The sequence below is a fragment of the Caretta caretta genome, chromosome 3 (genome assembly GCF_965140235.1).
Source record: "Caretta caretta isolate rCarCar2 chromosome 3, rCarCar1.hap1, whole genome shotgun sequence".
NCBI lineage: Eukaryota > Metazoa > Chordata > Testudines > Cheloniidae > Caretta > Caretta caretta.
Window position 1 is genome coordinate 67848663 of NC_134208.1, and position 18515 is coordinate 67867177.

Below are 18515 nucleotides of genomic sequence, written 5' to 3' on the forward strand. Positions count from 1 at the left end.
GGTGCTTACCCAAAGTGTTTGGGCTTTGTGTGGGCAATAAGCAAGGGCTGGGAGAGATGCAATTCATTTATCCCACTACCTGCAGGCAGGCCTCAGAGCTGTAGAGCAATTCCTCTATACTCATTACTCCAGCCCTTATGCTGGAGGAGTGACCCCTCTGCAAATCCTACATAGGATTTTAGGAGTAATGGATTTGCTCTGGCAAATGTCCCATGCTGCACACTGGCCAACCATCCCTCCTCTCATATGCGCTTGCCTATTTGGGGCTGATGCATTGCTTTTGTAGCTTATATAGAGCCCCCTTCTATGGTGCACAGAGAGTTCTGAGGCCCCCTTTATGTGGATGGTCTGTCTGTACCACTCCCTCTTCCCTGCACACCCCACACATGAACGCATACCCTCTACACCCTGGGTGAACTGTATTTTAGGAGCATCTGATCTTACATCCAATAAAACATGTCAGAGAAGGACTAGTTCAAACAAGTGGGGAAAGGTGACACAGAAGGAGACCACTACATAAAGGTTCTATGTGGCTTCCTATACGGGTGAACTTCCTTGCCCACAATGGAAGTTGTGAAAGGAAAAGGAGGGAAAACAGGAGAACAGAAACTTTGCAAGTTTCAAAAAAAATCATAAAATATATATCGAAGCAAAAACAATAGACTTGCATTCCTTTTCCCCTTGCACCCCCACCCCACAAAGTCCTGGGACTCAACCCCTGCAAAATGTTTTTAGTTTTAAACTATTACATTGTCTTTTTCCTGACGAAAACATTGATACTTTAATTCACACTTTATTTAAAAATGGATCAAGCATTTTTTGTCATGCAAAGTGCTATATTTCACTCCTAATGGAAATAATTAAACTTGGTTAAATACGTGATGAAGTAAAGAGGAGATAAACAGCTGTACATCTCATCAGATCGTGCACTAAAATGCCCTGATTGGAAAACCTAATATTTTAAATAGAGGTGCTATAAAAGCTGAAAAACAAACAATTCCATTCATTGTCATCCGTGGTCACTATCGATGGGACAGGCTTTAAGATTTATGATAGTAGCAGGTACTGCAATGACAGTCTGTGTGGTTCTCTATCTTCACGTTGTCCTTAAGGGTAATCTTTTAAAAAGAAACACACACAAAATTACAATTAACTACATTGCTAAAACAAAATTCTTCATGCAAAGTGTTTCTGAAGCCTTTCTTTTTTCAACTAGATACCGTACAAATGTCTTTTGAGATATAGGTATCGAAATGGCACCTGAATCCTGTGTAGTATTACACTGGTTTTCTATAGCTTAGAGCCACAAAGCCTGAAGGCAAGGTTTTCAAAAGCACTTAGTGATTTTGAGTGCCTAACCTGGCACATAGAATCATAGAATCATAGAATATCAGGGTTGGAAGGGACCTCAAGAGGTCATCTAGTCCAACCCCCTGCTCAAAGCAGGACCAATCCCCAACTAAATCATCCCAGCCAGGGCTTTGTCAAGCCTGACCTTAAAAACTTCTAAGGAAGGAGATTCCACCACCTCCCTAGGTAACGCATTCCAGTGTTTCACCACCCTCCTAGTGAAAAAGTTTTTCCTAATATCCAACCTAAACCTCCCCCACTGCAACGTGAGACCATTACCCCTTGTTCTGTCATCTGCTACCACTGAGAACAGTCTAGATCCATCCTCTTTGGAACCCCCTTTCAGGTAGTTGAAAGCAGTTATCAAATCCCCCCTCATTCTTCTCTTCTGCAGACTAAACAATCCCAGTTCCCTCAGCCTCTCCTCATAAATCATGTGTTCCAGTCCCCTAATGATTTTTGTTGCCCTCCGCTGGACGTTTTTCAATTTTTCCACATCCTTCTTGTAGTGTGGGGCCCAAAACTGGACACACTACTCCAGATGAGGCCTCACCAATGTCGAATAGAGGGGAACGATCACGTCCCTCGATCTGCTGGCAATGCCCCTACTTATACATCCCAAATGCCATTGGCCTTCTTGGCAACAAGAGCACACTGTTGACTCATACCCAGCTTCTTGTCCACTGTAATCCCTAGGTCCTTTTCTGCAGAACTGCTGCCTAGCCATTCGGTCCCTAGTCTGTAGTGGTGCATGGGTTTCTTCCGTCCTAAGTGCAGGACTCTGCACTTGTCCTTGTTGAACCTCATCAGATTTCTTAGAGGGGCCTGTGTTTCAGACACTGTCAAGCATCCACGCTCTGAAATTTCAGGCCCCTTTACGGTATCTGAAGGTGGCCCTCCAAGCATGGAGACATTCAGAACAACTAGTCATGAAAAAAAAAATCTTGGCCAAAGTATATTGGCTGAATGGGAGCAAGGATAATCTGGGTGAGCTAGAGCAGTGGTTTTCAACCAGGGGTACCATTCCTCCCTTGATGACCCTAAAACCACCTTCATGCTTGCCTATGTGGAGCTGGCACAGAGGTTAGCTATGCTGTGCGCAGTGGGTGTGCAGTTCTGCCACATGCCCACTATCCAGCCATTGTGGACTCACTGGATTGGTGGCTTTACACAGGCCCACACCCCTGGGTGAATTTAAGGCTGTGTTCTGTGGAAATGGGTTACAAATTAATAGGGGTAGGTGAAAAACAGGCTTCATTGGAGGTATGCTGACACTATTTTTTACCCTACCTTAATAATCATTTCTTGTCCTGACCAGTCTCCATGCTGCTCAGAAGGGTTCTTGCCAATGCAGGGAATAGGCAAGGGAAATCACACCAAACAGAGTCAAACACCAATTGAGTGGTATTTAGGGAGATATTGCATCTCAAGGGGAATTTCCAAAAAAAATAACCTGGGGGAAGGGCAAAAATTCAGGGCCAGACCTTCAGAAGGTATATAGAAATCAGTGCAGTACTATAGAAATCAGTGGAGCGCCCACAATTTATTCACACCAGCTGAGGATCCGGCCCTCCATGTTTATCTAATGTTTAACATGCTAATTTCTTTAAAAGAATAGAAATCAGATGCTCAGAACGTAAGAATCTAGGATTTTTTCCTCAAATGGTGGTTAAATGCCCTACCGCAGGAACATGCTCTGCTCTATTCATTGATTTATGTCATATCATAAAACAAGCTTAAACAGGATTCGGTCTTGTCCTCACCTTTGTAAAGGTTTTTGCTACACAGCATGTTGCCTCTGATGTAATGTTCTTTGGAACCAGCATTGTCTTCTTTGATCTCATGGGAGTGGGATAAGCCCTGGAGAAACAGCACCCTGTGCACTGGTAAATGGGAGCTCCTGGCTTTGAGAAGAACCTGTTCTCCCCTAGTTTGCATTCTGGACAACCTACCACAAATACATAAGTAACAGAAACTATAAACAAGCCACTGAAATGTTTCCCTATATGCCATAGCCGATTTGAAGTTAGATTTTTATTTTCACTAACAGACCAAAAAAAAAAGCACAACATGGGTTACGCCGCTGGTCATCCCCAGTTATCATCTAACAACAGAAAGAAGGATTTTCTCTGTTAAGGGTTTGGAGCTCTGGAATACCCACAACTAGCAAGGCTACATTCATGGCATCTTTCCAGCTGAGACGCAAACATTTATGGCTACTTTTCCATGTTTCTCGTTAATTTTCTTTTGTAGGGTTGGGTTGTAGGTGAATATATATAGTTGTCATCCCTAAAAACTTGTTAGTGGCTAAACAGTATTATCACAGTATTTGCAGTATTCTTTAGACATTCCCCGTGATAAGAGATTAAGTTACCTAAGACAATAGGGAACAGTTTTTATCACTGTTGCCAAGGTTTTTCAAAAGTGATTGGTGTTACTGGGTGTCTCCATTGTTACATGTCTAACTTGAGATTCATCAAAAGAACCTGATTTTCAGAGAGCAGATGCTCCCCACTTTTTAAAAGTCAAGCCCCTTTAAGCATATCAAGTTGGGCACCCAAAAATTGAGGCACCCATAATCCCTAGTAACAGGAGTATGAGTTTAAGGTTAAGCATGTGCTTAAGCGCTTTCTTGAGCAGGGATTAACTCAATCATGTGCCTAAAATTAAGCAGGTACTTAGGTTCCTTGCTGAAATGGGATCTCATTTGAGATGATCCTCCTTGCCAGTCATGAGTACTGTGTTCACCCCAGTTTGAAGTCAATGGGACTTAAGCATATGCTTAACATTGAGCATGTGTATAAGTGTTGTTCTGAATTTGGCCTTTGATTAATCAGGGCATAAACATACCACATATTGTACAGAAAAAATATTTTACAAATGTTGTAGAGAATTTTAAATTTTTTATTGGGTCTTATTTTTATAATCTTCCCTATGTAAAGTCCAGAGGCCAGGTTCCATGCTGCACAAGTATCTAAGAACTGCAGTACAAAGCTCACAGCCCAGAAAGTAGCACAGCAGGGGGGTCTGTTTAAGTTACAGCTGCCTCCTCAGGCTTCCCTATGATCTCCATAACACTGTGCTGCATACTGTGACCCTGCCCCGACACATTCCTCCCACATTGGTTATGTCCACACTGCACACCAAGCCTGGGTCCTGACTCAGGATTAAGCTAACACCACTCTTCCGTTCACACACAAATCAGTCTGACTCAGATCAGCAAGCACTCAGGACCCAAGTCGTAAGATCCTGCTGGAGGAGGGTGGGGGTGGGGTCAGAGCCCAAGTCCTGCTGGGACTCAGGTTAAAGCACTATTTTGCAGTGTAGACGCAGCTCAAGCCACAGACCTGAGTCAGAAGGGCTGTGTAATGCAGTACAGACACGTTATCACAGTTCTGTGAGACTCGAATACAGCAACTGTAAACCCAGGTTTACAATGCAGTGTGGACACTCAAGTATGAGCTTGGAAACACCAAGTCCATAAACCCAGGTCCCACAAACCTGGGCTTAGTGTGCAGTGTAGTCATACCCTCTCAGCCCCTCCCTCAGCTTGGCCTTTACACCAGGGTGTGAGAGCAAGTTTTGGGAGACAGCCTTACTGCTAAAAGAAAAGGAGTACTTGTGGCACCTTAGAGACTAACCAATTTATTTGAGCATGAGCTTTCGTGAGCTACAGCTCACTTCATCAGATGTATACCGTGTACGGTATACATCTGATGAAGTGAGCTGTAGCTCACGAAAGCTCATGCTCAAATAAATTGGTTAGTCTCTAAGGTGCCACAAGTATTCCTTTTCTTTTTGCAAATACAGACTAACACGGCTGTTCCTCTGAAACCAGCCTTACTGCTGTCTTCCATAATGCCTTTGCCAGGGACTCTTCTACAAGGCTCCTTGGGCCTTTTTACAAGGTATCTGTCATTTTACACAGCATAAGGGCCAGAGCAGGGGTAAGGATCTCACCCAGGGTGCGTTAGTTAGCATAAGATCAACTGCACAGAACTCGGGGGGAGAGAAAAAATGATAACAAATTTAAAATACTCTAAAACTGACCTAAAATATATATTTCTTTAAAATATAATGACTTCTATAAAATCCACTATCCCAGGCTCTACGAGGCATAGACGCATATGCTGTGTGTTATCAAGAGAAGCAAGGCTCTTCTCTTTCAAATGTTATAAAGCTGCCATTTGTAGCCCTGAAGGGTCACAAATAAACTTTCAACTTGCTCTGGTTCAGGAATTAATATTACTCCCCAGCACCTGAGGGCAGTGTCATTTGGGGGGAAATCCCACGTTTGGGAAAAATCCTGCATTTGGGGGAAGAAAAGGAAATATTTTATGGCAGACTGGCTTAGGGGGTGTTTTTTAATAATTATAAAAAGAAAAGGAGTACTTGTGGCACCTTAGAGACTAACCAATTTATTTGAGCATGAGCTTTCGTGAGCTTTCAGTGATGAAGTGAGCTGTAGCTCACGAAAGCTCATGCTCAAATAAATTGGTTAGTCTCTAAGGTGCCACAAGTACTCCTTTTCTTTTTGCGAATACAGACTAACACGGCTGTTCCTCTGAAACCTTAATAATTATAGCAGCTTAAAGCTTCTTATAAGTTTGGAATGATAGAAATTGTCCTAATAGAGAAGGATTAGTAGGGAGAGTGCAGGTGAAGTGGGCAAACGTCATATGTGTGGGATGGAGAGACTGGGTTGGGTTTCACAAAATGAAAAACATGATGGATGGTATGTCTACACAACAGAGATTACATGTGCCAGCATAGCCCCATAGGGTTGAAGTAGCCTACATGGACAGAAGGGATGTAGGAACACAACTCGTTAGCTGTGGTGACGGAAGTCCTCTTCTGTCAACATAGCTGTGTCTACACTGAGAGTTATGCTTGCACAGCTACCTCAGTCAGGTGTGTGTGTGTGGGGGGGGGGGTGGGGGGGTTTGACCCATGTAGCTATGCCGATGTAGCTTTTCAGTGTAGACCAGGCCCAAGTTGCAGCTGAACAAAGAGAATTTTCTGTTTGTAAAACTCTGAACTGAACAATGTGGTAAGAGATGTCTCAGTGTTAGATGCAATTTATATAGTGGCATTTAAATGAATATGTAATATATCACTACAGCATTATATTTTCATTTCATGTTCATATTACAGTCTAGCGTGCCAAGAAATGTATCTGGCAGATAAGATTTATGACCACAGTATACAATGAGTGGAAATTTAATTAATGTTTTTATTGATACACATCTTATGTTTGTATTGTCATTGCTGAATGTTAAAGGTAGCTCACCCTGCATGAGGAACTCTCCATCTGGAAAAGAATGAAGAATATGCAGAAATATGGACAACATGACTACAGTGACCGCTGCGTACTTCCCACAGTAATCCATGATTCTTCTGCAAAAAAACAGACAGAAACAAAGGCTTCATCTGACATTCTTGCATTATTGTCATTGGAAACACCATCAACTATAGAGACTATTTAGAATGATGATTAGAAACGGCAAATGTATTGTACTACTGTTCATTTTACAGCCTGACATCATCATCATCATCATCATCTTAACAATAATAGTTTCTATCTTTGTATTTTTAATACATTTTTCTGGATGTCAACACTGACATAAAATATAAAAGATATAACTGGCTAATATTTATGGTCGGTTCAGCGAAAACAGAGAAGCAAATATTTGTAGTCTGACCAGGATAAGGAACCTTGACAGGATTTTCAGTTAAAATAATTGCATAATTAGCACATGAAATTTCAGGCTACGGGCCCGATTCTCATCCCTCCTCTGACCCCCGTAAGGGCTAGAGCAGCATAAAGGGACCCTCAAAGTCTCGTATCCACCTGGGAGAGGCTTCCCCTGGTGCAGGCACCACAGAAGGCTGCCTCCTGGACACCACAAGCCCAGGCAGAGGTGACACTCAGGGGGTGAGGCTGGGAGCAGAAGGGTAGAATGCTGGGGAGGTTGGAGTGGTGTAGTAGGCCAAGATTCCAGGCAGAGTGGCAGAGGGCTGCTGCCTCAATCAGACAGCCCCCAGGGCTCTCAAAGTTATACCAGCAGCTTCTCCAGCCCCCAGAGCAGCTCAGGCTCAGAAGGGGGTAAAGGTAGTTTAAAGCTATTGTCACAGAGTGGCTGGCCCCTGCAGATGAAGCAGGTCTGGCTCCCTTATGCCAGAGCAGATGCTGTCAGTTTGGCCAATTAAGAGGATGGAGCAGCACCCGGGGCTAAAAAAGATCCAGGGGAGCCCTGCGGAAGGTCAGTCAGGAGACTGGAGGAGAAGATCTCCGGGGAAAGCTTCTGAGAACAGAAAGCTCTCTGCAGGCTGTCCCTGGAAAGGGTGGGTAGGGGGTTATCAGGAAGCCAGTGAAGGAGCTAGCCTCAGTCAAAGCCAGTGGTAGAAGGCAGAAGAGAGCTAGGAAGCCAGTGGAGGGTCTATCCTGTTGACACTCCTGACCCAGAGAGCCATGGAGAAGGCGGGAGAGGGCTGAAGGCAGACAGCAGCAGAGGGAGCTGCCTTCTGGCTCTCAGAGCTGGAAAGCTGAAGCTAGAGGGCCAAAGGGGGCTGAAGACTGGGATTGAGGTGTGGTGAATTTTGCTGGTGCTCTACCTCTACTTGATGGATTGTCTGGACTATGGTTATGGGGCTTAGGTTATGGTTTATGTGCATACGGCTTTCTTTTGTAATAAATTAACCCTACAAGGGCTACTTGTACTTAGAAAGACTGTTGGGACTATTTCTGGGGACTATGAAGGAGAGAAACTGATGCAGGGGCACCTGGCATGCTGCAGACTGCCACAAGAGGGTGCTCCAAATGGGGCTGACTTGAGATGGCCACCATAACTCCCCTCCCTCTCGGCTGTGAGCACTTTCATACACACAGCACCGAATCTCACCCCAAGTGCTTTTCTTATCTGGCCCGTGGTTTGTTTGGGTTTTTTTAAGCCTTCACTGAGGAAGAAAGAAGCCTCCATTTTCTCTCTATCCTAACTTCAGGTGTGCCATGCTAATAAAGGTTACTTATTTTGGAACAGACAGAATCAGCAGGAAACTTTTTGACAAGTACTGTGGGGTTTCTTGCATCTTCCTCTGAAGCATCTGCTACTGGCCACTGCTGGAGACCATACTGGACTAGCTGGACCATGGTTCTGATCCAGCATGGCAATTCCTATGACAAAATTCAGACTGACTTTCTCTTGCAGAGCCCAGTCTCAGAGTCGGGGTCATTTGACATGGAAGGGTCCTGCACACGTCTTCAAATGTTAGGTGGACTAAAGATAAGTGTTAAAGTCTTGTGTTAATCTGCACTATACAGTGCTGAACATTTCAGCTATTGTAAATCAGTTGGCCATCTTTCAACACAGATAGCATCTTTAGTATGAGGTCTGCAAACTTTCTTCTCAAGCACTAAACTTCCTTATTGCATTGTCAACCAAAACGTGCCCATTCAGCCCAGCTAAATTTACCTTTGTTCCAGCTATCTCAGAAAACAAGCTATAATGGCAATTACCCATTTTAAAATAACTCTCCTAGAATGGATAGACCTAGACCTTACCTTTTGAAGTGAACTGAAGTTATTTATGTCCTGTGCTGAGATAATGGAATCCATGGAGAAAAGCATTATATAAAGGAGAGTACTACATTCTAAGTACTACATTCTACAGCTAATGCAATCTGGTCAGATAGTAAATAAAGGTAGTGCTCTTTTGGTCTAACAGGGCTCAACCATGATTCAGTTTAAGGATTTTATTTCAGGTCTCTTTACAACTGACACACCCAATAGCTTACAACAATGGACCCTTCATTGCCATTGTAGACTGCCCTGTCAGGGGGTTCTGAGTGATTCTTACATCCAAATTATTCCACGGTCATGTATTCACACTACAGCCCCAATCCTGCAACTGGATCCTCTAGAACAGACGCCTGCAGATGCACAGAGCCCCACTGACTTTTCTGAGCTAAGCTCAGGCACTGTAGTCTGTGCTAGCAGATCCAGTTGCAGAATCAGAGTCCAAGCCTGTGAGCTAAATACATACATAATTTTTAAAGAGAAAACCTCACTGTGCAGAGGCAGTAAAAAAACATGTCTAAATCAATTAACTTTTTGTATTTAAACTTTTTCTTTATCAAAACTGCTACTAAATTATAATGATCCTTGAGGCAGGGATCATACCAAAAACTAGCACTGGGACACTAAATTTTAGCTAAAGGGATCTTCTAAAAATACAGAGGCAATCGAAATAACCCTAAAGCCAAAAATGAAGAAATTAAAGCCCTTAGACTTCTCGTGCAGGTTACGTAAGCATCCCATAACAGTCACAGAAGGCATGCATAGCCCTAATAGCAGAAAGAAAGTGGGAAAAAAGTATGGGTAAATGACAGGTATCCTCCAGATAATGGCAATCCAAATCTAATGAAGGCACCAGAAAGGAACTAAAATTAAACAGACAATGTGCAAGGTGGAAATTAGCAGAGTGAAGTGAACTTTGAAGAGCAAATAGCGAAAGACATAAAAACAAATAACAAGAAATTGAAGTATAGCTGAAGCAGTGCTCAAAATCATGCAGTAAAATATGTAAAAGCCAGTTTTGAAAAGAGGTAGGATGAGATCTTCATCCCATTCTAGCTCCTTTACACTGTGTAAAAGGGCCAGAGTATCCTAAAAGGGCTCAAAGTTCAGTATCTGGCTGGGTGAGGATTCCGCCTAGCGCAGGCATGGCAGAAGAAACTGTAAGGCTGCTTCTTGCAAGCTCTGGCATACGTGGTGTACCAGGCGTGAGAAGTGTAACAACGTGCCTGGAATTTGGAAGAAGAAGCACAGGTTGCAAGAAGGAAGAGTTTGGAGGAGATGCCACAAGGAAGCCAATCTCTGCACATGGCTAGAATGCTAGACACAGCTGCAGCATTTCTGTAAATAGTATTCTTAATACAGAGCCAGTTTAGTTTTAGAAACATGGAGTCCTCTCATGTTATTACCCAGCATGTGGTACATAAAACATGGTGGCAATGGCCAGTCTACAATAAAAGCATTCTGAGGCCAGAGGCAAATTTGGGCTGTCAATAAAAAAAACCCTGTGAAACAAGAGACATTATCATTTGCAGCTTATAGTAGTTGACATACAGGAGTACCACCCACGGCTGGGCAGCAGGGCAGTGCAAACCATGATTTGATCATAGTACAACACCAGAATATCCTCACCATGAAAGAGGAAGGAGAACAGTCATTCTAGCCAACATTCTAACAGAGTATAAGGACATATTTCAAGGAGATGAACACCGAGGGCAAGCTAAAGTTAGAAATAGACTTGCCAGTGCAGCCCATGAGACTACCAAAATGTAGAACTGCATCAGCCTTGGTGGAGCCATTGAAGAAGAAACTGGCAAGTCTGCAAAGAGCCATTGCTACACCTGTTGAAACTAGTGCAGCATGGGTCAGCAGCCTAGTAATAGTGAGAGAACCTTCAGGTAAAGGGAGGATCTGCATTGATCCAAAACCACTTAACAGAGCACTGAAAGGAAGTCAGTGCCCATCACCAGCCATTGAGGATGTACTACCCAATTTAACTAGTGCAAAAGTGTTCCCTATGTGACGTCAAGAATAGGCTCTTGCAAATTGAGCTACATGAGCCACCTGACAACCTTTGCCACACCATTTGGCAGGTATCACTGGGTACAAATGCCTACTGGCATTAGCCCAGCCCCATAGGTGTTCCAATGTAAATCAAACCAGACACCGAAGGACTCCTAGGTGTTAAGGCAGTAGCTGATGACATTCAGAGAGGTCAAGGAAGAGCCAATCCAGGACCATTATACCAAGCTGCAACAACACCTCTCAAGTGCCAGGAGCAGGAAATTAGGCTGAATGTAGACAAGCTGAAGATGAGGAGAACCGGGGTCTGCTGCATCAGACATATGTTGATTTCCGTGGCATCTGGCCAGCCCCTGGAGAAGTGAGAGTCATTAAGGAAATATCCAGACTTGTTGGGATGATGCCAAATTGGTGTGGCCATACTGAATAAATGGTGAGAGCATAACTTGACATGACTTAAACATGGCTGAATGGCTGCAGAGGCTCCTGGGAGCAGGTTCCCTTTAAACAGAAGCAAATTTAATAAAGACCTGGCAAAGTCTGCGTGTACAATCAATATTGAACCTATTGGTCGGCAAATACGGGCCCATGCAAAAGTAAATATCACATGTTTAAAGTTCCAGCAAGGAGCACAGGTCGACCTGGTTGTAGTGACCTTACAGCAAGGACACCATGCAGAGAGCCAGAGTGAATGATTAATGAGTAAGTAAATGTGGGGTGATCTTCATTCAGTACCACCTCTCCAGCCCCTTCTAAAATACTAATGCGTGAAAAAGCAACGCTGCTAGACAGAATAGACAAAACTCTGCTCCGTGAGCTCGAGTAGGACTGTGAACCAGAGGGGTCTCAAGGCAACCAAGGCCTTGCCTCAAGGGAATCCGAGACAGACCAGAGGGCTGAGAAGGACAGACCAGGAGGAAAGAAGCTATCTATAACATTGGTAACCACCTTCTCTGTTTGCCAAGCAGGAACTGTGTGAGGCTAGCACAGAGCCTGTTTGTATGTTTGTAAAAGAGAGACTCATTAAGAGGAATGTATAGCTCTTAAGGTATGGCTCTTAATGTCTAACATAGAAGTTATGTGCTTAATATAACCCTTTACCGCTTATGTAATTCCTTCTCAATGAACTGCGATGTACTGAAAATAATTACTGAGGACCTTTTTCACTGGTATGACAGTAATCTGCTCTGCCGGGAGCCAGTAAAAATCCATTTCAGGGGTAGTAGCACCCCCTGTTGTCAAAGGATGTGAAGGGAGTCCACTGATTTACAGGGATAGCCGACTATCTTTCCAGATTCTGTGCACACCTATCAGAAGCCTGTGAACCCTTGACACAGTTGACACACAATGACAGAGCATGGGATGGATCAGAGACCCAGTTACAGGCATTTGGAAGAGTACTGAAAATCATAAACAAGGCATCAACCCTAAACACTATCGTCCTGTGGAGCAGCTAGAGCTACTGTGTGAGGCCTCAGAAGGAGGCCTAGGAGCAGCACCGATGGCCTGCTGGCTTTGCATAGCATTTGCTAGTGGAGCCCTAACAGACCCAAAAATGGGATATGCTCAGATAGCAAAGAAACCAATGGCTGTGCTCTCTGGAATGGAATGATTCTATCAGTTCCCTTTTGGGCACAAGGTGGACATGCAGTCTAATTATAAGCCATCAGAAAGCAACATAAAGACACTGCTGAGTGCACCCAAGTGACTACAACACATGTTATTGAGACTCCAGCATTATGAGGCGAGGATAAGGTACTGTCCAGAAAAGTCCCAACGGGTGGCAGATACACTGAGCAGAGCATACCTTCAAGAGTACAGTACAGATGGCTTTGTGGAATAGGAGATAGATAGACTATCAACATGCTACAATACTGTCACACATCTAATGGGAGACTCCCGGCAATCCAACAAAGCACCAGACATGATGAGATGCTGCCAGCAGTGAAACAATTTATTCTCCAGGATTGGCCACATTGCAAGAAACAAGTGCCACCAGACCTTTACTACTAGGTGAGGGACGAGCTGTATACACAAAATGGGATTTTGCTTACAGGGGACCAAGCAGTAATCCCAGCATATTTAAGAGCTGACATCATGAGATGGTTACACGTGTCACACCTGGGTATGGAAACATGCCTGAGATGACCCACAGAGTATATCTGCTGGTCAGGCATAAGTGTCCAGTTAAGAACTTTGCAGATCCAGGTGTGCAAAGATCTGCTCAGAGTACAGTGATCGACAACAAGAGGAGATACTACAGCAGTGGCAGCCACAGCCCTATATACCTTTGCACAGTGTGTATAATTGGCGCTGAGCAGAGACCCAGCAGCCTCTGCCTCCCCTCCCATCCATGCCCAAAACAGCAGAGTCGGCAGCCCTGTGGCAGGGGAGCCGCCACCTGCATAGGGGGCAACAGGCTGCGCTGCCTGCATCCCAGCCCCATTTGGCAGCCCCTGTTGGAGTCCTGGCACTGATGGCTGGGAAGGGAGGCCCAGACGAGGCAGCAATGGGGAGGGGGGTTGCACCCAGATGCTGGGGCTTTCCACTGGGAGCAGAGGTGCTGGGATAGTTCCCTCTGCGCTTCTCCCTGCCCTAGCACTGGGATTGGTGTGTCCCACTGCTTCACTTCCCTAGGGCTGACTGCCTAGTGTGTGCTCTCTGGAATGGAATGATTCTATCATTAATTGATCCCAAACCCTTTAACACAGGGATGGGCAAACTATGGCCCGTGGGCCATGTCCGGCTCATCAGACATTTTAATCCAGCCCTTGAACTCCCGCCGGGGACCGGGGTCTGGGGCTTGCCCCGCTCCGCGCATACCATGGCTCTGCACACCTCTCAGAAGCAGTGGCATGTCCTCCCCCGCAGCTCCTATGCGTAGGGGCAGCCAGGGGGTTCCGCACCAAGGAATCGTGGTCAATGGGAGCTGCAGGGGAGGTGCCTGCGGATGGAGCAGTGCGCAAAGCCGCCTGGCCGCGCCTCCATGTAGGAGCTAGAGGAGGGCCATGCCACTACTTCCAGGAGCTGCTTGAGGTAAGCGCTGCCTGCACCCCTGACTTCCGCCGCAACCCCTTGCCCCAGCCCTGATCCCCCTCCTACCCTCTGAACCCCTCATCTCCAGCACCAGAGCCAGAGCCTGCACCCCCAGCCGGAGTAGCCCTCACCCCCTCCTACACCTCAACCCCAATTTTGTGAGCATTCATGGCCCGCCATACAATTTCTGGAGGACGCTCTCAAAAGAATTGTCATCAAGAATCATAGAATTTCAGGGTTGGAAGGGACCTCAGAAGGCCATCTAGTCCAACCCCCTGCTCAAAGCAGGACCAATCCCCAATTTTTGCCCCAGGTCTCTAAATGGCCCCCTCAAGGATTGAGCTTTCAACCCTGGGTTTAGCAGGCCAATGCTCAAACCACTGAGCTATCAGTCCCACCCTCCACTCCTGAAGGCTGATTTTGCAAAGTATGGCATACCTGAGACAGGGTGTTCAGACAATGGGCAACAATACTGAATGCAGCAGGATTCAAACAATTCAGTGCCAAATGGGAATGTAAGCACAAGACACCTTCCCCTGGGTCTCACAAAGAAACAGGAAGGCAGAGTCATCAGTAAAGACAGCCAAGAGATTGATGGCAAAGGCAAAATTGACAGGAAGGAATTCCTACTTGGCAATGTTGGACCATTTCAATACACCCTCCCAGAGACTATATAGCGTAGGGACTGATGGACTATAGAACGAAGACTCTGCTTTTCTTGAGGAGTTCTCTTGTTCCAGCCTAGTGAAGGAATGACAGACAGTACACAGAAGCAGTTAAAAGAATGCCAAACTAGGGAGTCAACTAGCTACACTGAAGGAGCCAAGGACCTGAGACCACTATGCACGAGTGAATGGGTCTGGGTTCAACCATCAAGTAGCAACACAAAACAATTGCAAAAGACAACAGTCCAAGCTGCAGTGGGACACAGGTCATGTGTGATATCTACAGGCTCAGGATAGCAGTGGAGATGAAACTGAAAACAACTGCAGACAGCCTTCACACCCAGACAGACAGGGCCAAAGCAGGAGCAGAAGGACATAGAACAACCCCCAAACTTTAGCTGACCTCATGTAGGATAGTCATCAGAAAAGTGGTTTATGAGTAAGGCTAAGATTTTGTCATGGTTATTTTTAGTAAAAGTCATGGACAGGTCATGGGCAATGAACAAAAATTAACGGAAGCCATGACCTGTCTGTCTGCTCCATGGTTTCCCCTGCCAAATGCAGCTCCATGGTTTTCCCCTGCCACCGTGGTGACTGGGAGCTGCAGGGGTCTCTTTCTCCTCTCTCCCCACACTCCCCTCGAGGCTGTCCCCAGTCACTGGAACCCTGAGGAAGGCCCCCTGAGGAGGCTGTCACTTGTCGCTGGAAACCTGCAGGGGACTCTGAGGAGGCTGTCACCTGTCCCCTGTTGCTGGCACGCTGCCAGGGCCCCACTGGCTGCCAGCTCCAGTCCTGCAGCCCTAGGGGCTGAAGCAGAAAATGTCACAGAGGTCTCACGAAAATGTCATGGCATGACATAAATTTAGCCTCTTATTTATGAGCAATATGGGAGACAAACTGGACACCATCCAACAGAATGAAGGCAGCAACAGAATGGAAGCAAGTCCCTACCAACAGCAATAACACAATCAAAAAATAGGAGACTGGTTGGAGATCAGCACATTTGAAGGAATATGAAAGCTAATAGGCCACAACAAGCAGGTGGTAAAGGCCAGGTGCCTATGGTGGGCTATGTACTAGTAATTTTTGGTAAATCAGCAAACACTGCTACAAAAGACACACAATAACAACAATTGTTAAAAGGAAAGATTTAGCAACCAGCATGGAACTTAGAGGGAGGAGCACAGGCTGCAGGAGGAAAAAGTTGGGAGAAAACACTAGGAAGCCGGTCTGCATATACATGGCTTGAATGCTAGTTGCAGCATCCCTTTAAATTGACTCTTTATTAGGGAATTATTTCATTTTAGAAACCTGCAGAGTCCTCTCAGTTTATTACCCAGTGTGCAGTACATGAAACAGGAGGGTGTGTTGGGAGTGGGGCCTGTGCTCTGCTCCTTAATCAGAAGCGGTCTCCCTATGTATGCTTCTGCTTAGTGTCCTCAGTCTCACACAGGGTGACCAGATGTCCCGATTTTATAGGGACAGTCCCGATATTTGGTGCTTTTTCTTATATAGGCATCTATTATCTCCCACCCCCTGTCCTGATTTTTCACACTTGCTATCTGGTCACCCTAGTATCACACTATTTGCCCAATTGCAGTTTCTTCAGCTTCATTCATCTCCACCATTGGATACTGCAGAAGAATGCCCAGTAATAAGCCTATGTATCAGCATAGGGCCACCTGGCCAGAGGCTCACACTAGTATCTTGGTGAAGCTTTCAGCCAAGGAGAGTAAAACCCAGGACTTGAACTCCTCACAGAAGAACATTGAACTGCATGATGGTTGTCTCAGCAATTTCTGGCTGATCACGGGATCAGGCAGACTAGACAGCAGTGCAGGGAGAAGATAAAGGGGCTCACGGTGAAGTATTGGAAAACCAAGGATAAGAATAAGAAATTCAATACTGCCCCGACAACCAGTATGTTTAGTGATTAAATGGACCATTTTCTGAACAGCAGTGTAAGCATGGAGCCCCATTTCTGCATGGACTCATTTATGGAGCTGGAACGGATGTAGGCTCAGAACTTGGATGTCTGTGAAGACACAAAAACACACACACACACCCTCAGAGAGGCGGGTGGACCCCAGCTTCAGAAAGATGTGCAGCATCAAATGATAGGCTTTCTTTCCTGGTCTGGATAATGAAGAGCAAAGTGGGGTGGAAGGTCTCCTCACAGAAGAACAAGGGGATGACACAGGCTCCCAGTCAGGTAATGTGGGTGCAGCCATCTTTATTATGAAGGATAGTACAAAATATTTGGGTGGGGTTTACCCTATAATCCTAGCTGCTGCTTCAGTTTGGGGCAATTGCTGTGCCATTATGCTTCTCCAACCCACACTCACCCCCTTTCCCTCCCCTTGCCCTCTCCCCCATCTATGCTGCTTAAAATGGCAGACAAGCAGAGAAGAAAAAACTGCAAACCATCAGTTTACAATGACTGAATACAGTAGCACTGTAAGCTGCCAGTTTGTACGCCCACCCCCTTTCCCAAAACTACAGTTTACCTTCCAATTCTCCCAAAAATTAGCTCACCATTTCTTTTCCTGATAACATATCAGAGTTCAGACCCAAGAGCTGAATAAAGTTCTGGGACCAAGTTCTCTTCTCATTTGTATTGGTACAATCCTAAGAGACAGAAGCCTCAGAACTGACCCAACATTTTAGGTTAATCGTCACCGATGAGAACGTTGAGTAAAAAGCGAATATCTAGAAAAATATATCAACTTTTCCTCGTCCATAGCAATGGGAAAAGAATTACCTTATTTCAATGTGTTCAGTGCGGTCAGAGTAGTTGATGTAGAATCTGAAGGATGGTTTTAGTTTCTGTGTGGTGTCCCTGAAGCTTATATGTACCTTTCTGTCACTGTGGTAAGAAAAATTGTACCTTTCTTTTATACCATTAAAGTTAGATTGCACTCTCCCGCCTACATATAAGCCATAGGATCAACTGTGCATTCTTCCTAATGACTGAACATTACTTGATGTAATTACCATTACATCATTTTGATCTTATCTCAAACCCACTCTCACAGATCACTTTTTTTCATTATACAATGCAAGAAAGGTCAGCTTGTGGGCCCAACACTCAGTTCTGTTCACCATGTGATTTTTCTCAGGGACTTTTATATCTAGCCTCTTGCAATTTGCTACAGTTTTCAGTAAACACAATTCTTTCTAAGAAAACAGAAGATTAGCTGAGATTTTCCTACAGCTTTTTAAACTGTACAGGGAATTATTTTTTAAAGGGCATAAAAAATTTTCACATTTGTGATCTTATTTTACTAGAGAATACTAAAATAAAAAACAAGAAGACCGATACAAATGTTACAAAGAATAAACTGTTTCTCAACTAAATACCAGGGCATAGAGAAATGTTGCCTGATTTTTAGGAGATTTTGTAGGAGCGATTAGTACTTTTCCAAAAGGGACAGGAGTTGGAGAAAAAGTTAGAACGGAGTCAGTATCACGCATAGGAGACAGGCAAGAAAACTCACTGTTGGCAGGAGCAAGCAGCTGCCAGCTTAAGATCGCTGGACGACCATAACTCAGCCCATGGTCGATTGTTGGATTGAATCAGGGAGTTGCAAAGTACTTGTGACAGGCTAAAGGTTACAGAATAAATGAATGGGTGAATGTAACAGGATTACCTATTCTGAGGATAAAAAGATTTTTTTTTGATGAGATTGTTTCTAGAACTATCTATATGTAATAATATGTCAAAACATGTATTTTCAGTCCACTGAAACATGTCATGTCCTTTGTTATAATTTAAGACATGACCCTGCAAACTCATTCAAAACTCCCATTGAAATTCATGGCAAATTTGAATACGTAAAGTCTGCAGCATTAGGGGTAAAATTTTCAAA

The 18515-nt window shown here is 44.7% G+C and overlaps 1 protein-coding gene across 1 annotated transcript; it reads right to left on the bottom strand.

Moving 5' to 3' along the window:
* Positions 1–783: 783 nt before the first annotated feature.
* Positions 784–17486, bottom strand: CGA (glycoprotein hormones, alpha polypeptide). The gene is made up of 4 exons (XM_048845065.1): positions 17408–17486; positions 6641–6747; positions 3114–3298; positions 784–1118 (listed from the first exon to the last, which is right to left on the bottom strand). Exons 2-4 carry the CDS (start codon positions 6738–6740, stop codon positions 1041–1043), a joined length of 363 nt encoding a protein of 120 aa, XP_048701022.1. The 5' UTR covers positions 6741–6747; positions 17408–17486; the 3' UTR covers positions 784–1040.
* Positions 17487–18515: the final 1029 nt, after the last annotated feature.

Excerpts from the sequence above, each read along its gene's own strand:
- CGA (XM_048845065.1), bottom strand. The coding sequence starts at position 6,740 with ATGGATTACTGTGGGAAGTACGCAGCGGTCACTGTAGTCATGTTGTCC. Across the intron at positions 3,299-6,640 it reads TGGAGAGTTCCTCATGCAGG|GTTGTCCAGAATGCAAACTA; the intron begins GTGAGCTACCTT and ends TATTTGTGGTAG. Across the intron at positions 1,119-3,113 it reads TAGCAAAAACCTTTACAAAG|ATTACCCTTAAGGACAACGT; the intron begins GTGAGGACAAGA and ends TCTTTTTAAAAG.